Raw genomic sequence first — 8,800 nt, forward strand, 5'->3', positions numbered from 1 at the left:
TACGTTTGTTATCTCCGTTGCTTTTACTTAGCCGCTTCCCGCGACTCTTTGCTGTAGGGAAAACCACCGCTTCAGTCTCCATATTGCTCTCCTCTTGGCCGTTTGGCTCATCAGCCACCCCGTTGGTCTCATTTTTATCGCTGTCCTTAGCTCCATTTTCGGAGCAGCCATTTGAATTGACACCAAGCTCAGAATCTCCATTCCCTTCGGAAAGCTCCTGGCTGAGCAGCGCTTTCACTTTGGCTAGATAACCCTCCTGAAAAAGGACAGGCGCACCAGTGACAAAACTATCCAAGACAGACCTGTGGCAGACATACATTACACAACGATGGATTATTTGCAACTAATGAGACGAATGAATCCAGCCCCGAGATCCAGACATCAACCCAACTCAGACTAATGGAATGTAAACACGAGTCTGACCCTTCAGGCCCACTGCCACGTGGGCGCAGTATGCTTCAGCACTTTGTGGGATCAAGGTTGCAGAATCAAAACCCGACTGACAGATGGCACAAGCATTCTCTTATCTGAGAGCTGTTCCGGTTCAGGAAGTAAATATTAATCTGTAGCAGTCTTAAGGGGGTGGGGAGTTGTTTAAAATCTGCAACAATGCACCCCCACATGTATCCAATTGGAGTGAGATTGAGACACAGCTTATTGCTGAAAGAGCAGCAAATGAAGGGCTCATCCATAGAACCCAGGAGGCAATAATCTGACTACAGAACTCTTACTGCCAGCTGACACTGAAAGCTCCACTGTCTTGATATCAGCGACTCTATCCATTTCAAACAAATCTTCAGTTTGCAAACTGTAAGCTACATTTCAAGCCCATCACTATTGTTTTTGGGGGGTGTTTCTCCACATTCATTGGCATTCCCTTTTAAAAAGGTAGATACTCTTCTTAACTCAGTGCAGGTTTCACTGGATTTCTTTACTAACTTACCTCGGAGAGCTCTTCTTTTTGAAATTTAGTTTCCAGCTCAGAGAGGTCATTCTGTGCATCTGCTTGCAAGAAGCCATGCAGCAAACTCAGCTTTTCTTTCACACATTCCTAAAAGAGGAAGATTTTTTAAAAATTATAAAAGCACAAAAATAAGACAATTAAAACTCACCCAAAAATAAAAGCTAATCTTCAGCCAATGTTACATATTACAAGAAATAGAACATAGCAAGAGAAACACAACCAAATAATCCTTACTGCTCCTCTCTCCTTCCCCCCACCAAAAATTGAAATCTGGTTTGATTCAGTGACACTTGTGAACAAATAATTATCCATTCCACTTAATAACCCGCATACTCTCAGAGTAATAGCAATATCCCTACAAGTGCACAAAGAAAAAAAAACTTTGTTTCCCGCAGACAAAAACTTGGGTAAGAGGACAAAAGATTACAGAATCCTGGACTGATCATTGAAAGAATTTAAAAAGGGGTCTACCAACTTTCTTACCACAGGCTGCCAATCCTCAGTCCTTGTACAGCATGGTGGGGAATAATTCAACATTTTTCATTGGTGGATCATTACTGCATTGGGACAGGATATTTTGGAATAGTTTTAAAATGGAGATTTGAAGATAATGCAAATGCTTAGTATTTCAACACACCTTCTCCGTGAGATCAACTTTATCCTCAAGCGCTTGAAGTCTGCAGAAACAAAAACAATGATAAAATCTAGAACCAAGAATTTCAGATATACACAGCTGCTGATTTCTCAATATTTAGCTTGGGTGCTTGTCTAACTAACTAATAAATCACACAATATTTAGATTTAAAAAAAACTTAATGCATAATTTCACCTAAAGAAAAAGACAAATGTAGTCTTCACATGAAGCAGAGCTTGAGGGTGGAGGGGTAACTGGACCAGGGCATGCAAACATAATTCAATCCATATTTTTAAGTGAGACATTCTGTCCTTATAATCCTTATGCCTACATTTAAAAAAAAAGTAAACTGCCCATGCAAATTTGTCATGCTGTAATTAGACCCACCCCAGTGGTGACACTGCAGCATTTCCACTGAGGGGAAGCTATGATTACAGCGTGACAAGTTTACATAGGAATTTGTAGTGGGTTGACAGGGAGTGCATGTAGAAACATAGGAACAGGTATAGGCCATTCAGCCCCTCGAGACTGTTCCGCCATTCAATTAGGCCATGGCCAATCCGCACCTCAACTCCATTTATGAACATACATAATTAAGAGCAGGAGTAGACCATTTGGCCCCTCGAGCCTGCGCTGCCATTTGATACGATCACGGCTGATCTGATTGTGACCTCAACCCTACTTTCCTGTCTACCTACCATTTACTCGCCTTTGATCCATATCCCTTGATACCCTAACCCAACAAAAATCCAATTGACCTCAGTTTTGAAAGTTTCAACTGACCCCCAACATCCACAGCCCTTTGGTTGGAAGATTGTTCCTGATTTCTACTACTCTGTGTGTGAAGTGGTGCTTCCTGATTTCACTCCTGAATGGCCTTGCTCTAATTTTAGGATAATGCCCCCTTGTTCAGGATTCCCCCACCAGAAAAAAAATAGATTTACTTTATCTACCCTACTGAATCCTTTTTATCACTTTAAACGCCTTGATTAGATCACCCTTTATTCTTCTATACGCAAGATAATACAAGCCAAGACTTTTAATATATAGATTATATCCACCCAACTTGATATAGCTTAGTTTCAAAAAGAATGAAGGCTGACTTTGTCCTCTGAACTCTGACATGTTCACACTCTTTTCCAGTAAGAGAAACAAAGGCATAAGTCCCCTCATCTAATTTCATAAACACTAACTGAAGTTAAATCAACCAGCTACCAAAATAAATCAGTCTGTCAAGGTACATTCGGACATAGCTTATGTTATTCCTATATTTAAAAAGGAAGACAGAACAAGTCCAGGAAACTCTAGACCAGTTAGCTTCATGTCGGTGGTAGGAAAGATAAAGGATTCTTTACTCAAAGATGTAATAGTAAAACATCTAGAAAACGAAAATATAATAAAGGATACTCAGCACGGATTTCAGAAGGGAAAGTCATGCTTGGCCAACTTCTCTGAAGTAGTAACAGACAAGAGTAATGCAGTAGATGTAATATATTTGGATTTTCAAAAGGCCTTCGATAAGGTACCGCATTGTAGACTCATGACTACAGTCAGAGCACATGGAGTCAGGGGACAGGTAGCAAAACAGATAGCAAGCTGGCTACAAAACAGAAAAGAGAGAGTATAGGGGTTAAGGGTAGCTACTCAGACAGGCAAAAGGTGGGCAGTGGCGTTCCACAGGGATCGGTGCTGGGACCACTGTTGGTCACAATTTACATTAACGATTTGGACTCGGAAGTACAATTTCAAAATTTGCAGACGACATAAAATTGTGGCGGTGTAGTTAGTACAAAGGAAGAATGCATCAAAATGCAAGAAGACATTAATAAACTTGCAGATTGGGCACATAATTGGCAAATGAATTTCAATATAGAAGTGTGAGGTGATGCATTTTGGAAGGAAGAATAAGGAGGCCACATACTGCTTGGATAATGAGTCTAAATGGGGTAAAGGAGCAAAGGAATCTTGGGGGTACAGATACAGAAATCACAAAGTAGCGATGCAGGTTAAAAAGGCCTTTAAAAATCCAAATGTAAGGAATCTTACAACGCCAGGTTATAGTCCAACAATTTTATTTTAAAATCACAAGCTTTCGGAGATTATCCCCTTCGTCAGGTGAAAATTTAAAAATACAAACCAAGCACTGGTTCATTTCTAGAGGGATAGAATTGAAAAGCAGAGAAGTTATGTTAAACTTGTATAGAACCTTGGTTCGACCACACTTGGAGTACTGTGCACAATTCTGGTCTGCATATTATAAAAAGGATATACAGCCATTTGGGAAGATGCAAAAAAGATTCACAAGGATGATACCAGAACTGAGAGGATATATTTATCAGAAAAGGCTGAACAGGCTAGGGCACCTTTCTCTGGAAAAGAAGGGTGAGGGGTGACCTGATAGAGGTCTTTCAGATAATGAAAAGGCTTGATAGGGGAGGCGCAGAGAAAATGTTTCCACTTGTGGGGAGTCTAAATCTAGAGGTCATAAATATAAGATAGTCACTAATAAATCCAATAGCGAATTAAGGAGAAACTTCTTTACCCAGAGTGGTAAGAATGCGGAACGCGGTACCACAAGGAGTAGTCGAGGCAAATAGCATAGATGCATTTAACAGGAAACTATATAAGCAAACGAGGGAGGAAGGAAAGATATGCTGATAGGATTAGATGAAGTAGGGAGGGAGGAGGCTCGTGTGGAACATAAACGCAGCGTAGGCCAATTGGACCCAATGGCCTGTTTCTGTGCTGTAGACTTTATATAACATTATAAAAACTATTAGCCTAGATGTCATTTTTGGGGCTGAAGTACCGCATTTGATAGCTACGTATATTACAGAATCTCTAATTCAACATGCCAAACAGTGGCTCAGTATTGCAGCTAGCAAATTTGATTCCTGCCTCTTTAAAAAAAAATGGAAAAAAGATTAATTTAACTGAAACAAAACTTATCTTCTCAAACCATTTACAATGCAGTAAAGCACCAAATGGGTTAGGTTTATATAGAGATGCATTCACAAGAGCTTTAATTTGTCCCAAGTGTGCAGGATATTACTGATCCTCCCCCAAAACAAAAAAAATCCTTTTCTCTCCAGTGTAACAGGCACACAAATCAGTATATCTGTACACCAAGTATTCTCCTCAGCTTCTTCCCTCGTTCTCCCTGCCCCCAGATGGCCCCTGACTGCTCCATATCAGTCCTCAATGCTCGTCTTGTTATGGCCAGTAGTGGTGATGGGCAACGGAAGTACTTCTCCCCACCCTAACCGTGGCACTTGATCAGCCCAGCTTATAACAGAGCTTTAAATCCATTTTGATTTTAGTTGTTCTGCACTCCTAGCATCAAAGCTGCTCATAGTGACAATGTACTGCAAGAATGAAATTTTTAAGTTTCATAGGAAGCCTAATATAGCATTCAGTCCATCCCACACATTCCTAGGCAGCCACTACTTTACACAACAGTGAAGTTCTCTCAGACTGTTATTGTGTAGGTTGTTGAGATTGCCAGGAGGAAGAATCTTGAGTATATAGTAAGTACGCAGCAGCAGTTTGATTGCGGGCACAGATTTGCGTCACAGTATTTAAATCATGACTGAACTCATTGGCCACGTGACAAGCTATAGTATTAAACTGTAAAATACAGAGTGTAATAGCGAACCATATGGTGCATTGTAAAGAACTTAACCAACACATACAGACTTTTATTTTTAACTTTGGTCTTTGAGAAAATACTTCAGATCAACCTCTTATTCATCTTGTCCACAGGCAGATATGTGCTAGAGCTGGTTTGGGCTAGTATCACCATTTTGGCACAACTGCACACCACTACCAGGAAATCCAACACTAACTTAGAACCATTTTAATGCATATCAGATTGTTTCAAAAGAACAGCTCATTGAGCCAGCTGAAAAAGCTTTCATTCACAATGCTTTAAGTACAGGATACTGCTCCACACAATGTCATGGAGGAAGTTCATACCATGTCTCACAGAACTGAACTCTCATCTTAAGCAAAAGATAGACTGGAATTTTCCACATTTTAAAAAGTGGAGATGCGTATCAAGATGAACATCAGGGTATGAGCTTAAGATATAACCAAAGCCTGGGGTTGAGGCCAGAAAAACAAAAAGCATTAGCTTCGCTACAATCATTCAAGGGGGGGAGGGGGGGGGGCAGTGGAAGAGAAATTGACTGACCACATTTTATTTTTGTTTGGGGGTGGGGGGGGGGGGGGGGGGGAAGGAAATGGTCACAAGTATAGTTAAAGTTTTATCTGTCTAACATTATACGTTTAGTACTTATTCCAATGCTGATCTATACAGCATAACAAGTCCAGCAATGCACCTACATAGTTCCTCCAAAAGCTTTCCACAACCCACAAAAGATAATTTTTAAAAATTCAGGTTGTAAGGCCATTAATCAACTTGCCCAGATCATTAATCAAATAACTAAAGATAATTTCTAGAAAATATGCATTAACATTCAATGTGGAGGTTCATTAGCAATACTTTATGTACATAATCTGCAGGATTCATATCCTTCTGTACAATACAGCACATTTAGCAGTGGTACACAAGGTGCAGTCAATAGTCATCCATGGTAAATGACACTGATTCCATGGCATCTACATGCATTGTACTCTGTTACAATGATTGCTATTGTCATGTGACTGAACCTCACTACAATACAGTGGAGAGAACCAAATGCAAATACACAGATTCAGAGCAAGCAAGATCCATTAAAAAGCAACTGAAATTCATTTTCTTCTCCATTTGTTTCTGACATAGCTCCCAGTGAAAACAGACAACCACCCTGGCCTGCTGGAAGATGACTCGGAACACAGACGACTGGAATGGGGACAAAGCAGAAGAATGGGATTAGACTAGGCAGCTAATGTGGAGAAAAACACCGCTGCAGATTTGATGGGCCAAACAGCCTATTTATAAGCTGCAACACTGAACAACACCACTCTTCTACTTAGTCCCATATTCTTCAACATTTCCCCTTTTCAAGGAACTGTTTCCCTTTCAAAAGAATTTATGGATTGTTTCAGCAACATTTTGTAGCAAAGAATTTCAGTTTAAATCAACCTTTAAAGAAATGTTTTCTAACAATCCTTTTAACTTCTTTTTGCAATGTTAAATTTGTGGCCTCTGATTCTAAGAAATGTGCAAAGTTCATGGTTGCGAACTTATTCTATCGATCTGGTCATTAGTCAAAACCACATTAGTAATACCCTTGAATTTCCTCACTTATAAAACAGGGAAATAGCAGTTTTCAACAAACCTACCATTGTTCTTTTGAGTGAGATAGTAATGACAGGTTTTACTTATTTAGGAATTGTTAAACTGCTGTCAAAATACAGATCAAGGGACTTTCTAGACTCCTAAATTTCTACATGGTTGTTTTTAAACACAACACCGTAACCAATTCCAATCACATCCCCTTAGAACTATAAATAAATGAAATATGAAGTCTGATATTTAGACTTGCACTCTTGCTTGAAGGTTGTGGGTTCCAACCCAACTCCAATACTTCAGCATTCAAACAGCTGCCACATTTGCCTACAATTGGCTGGACTCCCATCTTCCACAAACTTAAGCTCACCCAAAACTCTGCTGCCTGTATCCTAATTTGCACCAAGTCCCTTTCACCCATCACCCGTGTTCGCTGACCTACATTGATTGATGGTTTGAGCAACGCCTCAACTTTAAAATTATCATCCTCATGTTCAAATACCTCCATGGCCTCGTCCCTCCCTATAACCTCCTCCAGCCCTACAACCCTCCGAGATTTCTGCTTTCCTCCAACTCAGGCCTATGTCCACCCCCCACTTCCTTCACCCCACCATTGGCGGCTGTGCCTTCAGCCGTCTAGGCACCAAGCTCTGGAATTCCCTCCCTAAACCTCTCCGCCTCTCTCTACTCCTTTAAGACGCTCCATAAAACCCACCTCTTTGATCAAGCTTTTGGTCACCTATCCTAAGGTCTCCTTTAGCTCAATGTCAAATTTTGTCTGATTGAGCTTCGATGAAATGCCTTGGGATGTTTTATTATGTTAAAGCCGCTACATAAATGCAAGTTGATGTTGTTACATAATAATCAATGCATCTCAAAGCAACTAATTATAAAAGTGAAGTGATTTGAAACATCAAAAGGCACAGAGTAAGGCTCCATATAAAAGCAAGTTACAATAAATAATAAGCACAACTCCATTCATTTAAACGGGTGGCACTCTTCAAACACAACTGTAACATTCGACAGATGTTGACATCTTGGAGTATCACTGTACAGAAGTTAAAGTCCACCTCAAGCATTCAGAGATAACCTCATCTCACAAGTGATATAACAGGCACATGTGCAACTTCTGACTGTACATTTTAAGCCACTGGAGCAGAATTAATGTACAAGAGGAAGAAATCCCTATTTTATGGAACATCTGCAGAACGCTGCAACCATTTTCTAATCGCCTGTCATTAAGAGTATGCGAGTTCCATTTACATTGACCGCAAACAAAACTGACAGGAGAGATGATGATTGTTGCAGGGCTGCAAATCAGAATACAGACAGATATTAAAGGAGCATTTTAAAAAAATTATTATTCTTTTTAAAAAAGGGCCAAAATGTTAGTTGGACGCTAAACTGCACATGAAGATAAATTATTAAAAATTACAGCCTTTGCAGCCTGGATTTTCCCCGAAACAATGTGACTGAAATACAAAATTGTGAAGCGGGCTCTGGCTCGGCCCCGGGCGCCGCTCGTTGGAGGTTTTTGCAGTTTGGCGCCAAATCTTCAGCATCAGCTCCCGCGCTCGAGCGGCCCGGTCCAGTCAGGCCGTTTGTTTTAATCCTTCCACCGCCCCGCCATTATTATTATTAATAATAATAAAACACAGAGACACACACAATGAGGAGTTGAAATTACCACATCCGATACCCGGGGCGGGAGGCGTACAATAACCGCCGCGGGGATGTGAGGTAAAATCGGGGGCCCTCGGGTGAGGGAAGTTACCGTTTCCTGATGTCCTCGGGCAGGGAGGAGGAAGCGGCGGCGGCGGCGCTGCCGGTCCTGGCTGGCATGGTCAGCGGGCGGTTTGCGGCCGGCGGGCGGCGATCCAACTGAAGCTTCTTCGGCGACAGCAGAAAAAAAAAAGCTCCGGCGGAAAACAACGAACGGACGAACGGACAGGATTTTTCGCGCGCGATC

General features: G+C 41.0%; 1 protein-coding gene across 2 annotated transcripts in view; it reads right to left on the reverse strand.

The window, feature by feature from the left end:
* Positions 1-8,800, reverse strand: part of dnmt1 (DNA (cytosine-5-)-methyltransferase 1) — a 47,173-nt gene extending 38,373 nt beyond the window's left edge. The window contains exons 1-4 of one of the 2 annotated variants that reach the window (XM_067972967.1): positions 8,606-8,800; positions 1,602-1,641; positions 944-1,051; positions 4-256 (exon numbers count right to left, since the gene is read on the reverse strand). In XM_067972967.1, coding sequence (XP_067829068.1) covers positions 4-256; positions 944-1,051; positions 1,602-1,641; positions 8,606-8,673 — 469 coding nt within the window. In that variant the 5' untranslated portion in view covers positions 8,674-8,800. The remainder of the gene's footprint in view (positions 1-3; positions 257-943; positions 1,052-1,601; positions 1,642-8,605) is intronic. The other variant, XM_067972968.1, reaches the window with a different exon arrangement.

This window comes from Heptranchias perlo, chromosome 37 (genome assembly GCF_035084215.1).
Source record: "Heptranchias perlo isolate sHepPer1 chromosome 37, sHepPer1.hap1, whole genome shotgun sequence".
Lineage (NCBI taxonomy): Eukaryota > Metazoa > Chordata > Chondrichthyes > Hexanchiformes > Hexanchidae > Heptranchias > Heptranchias perlo.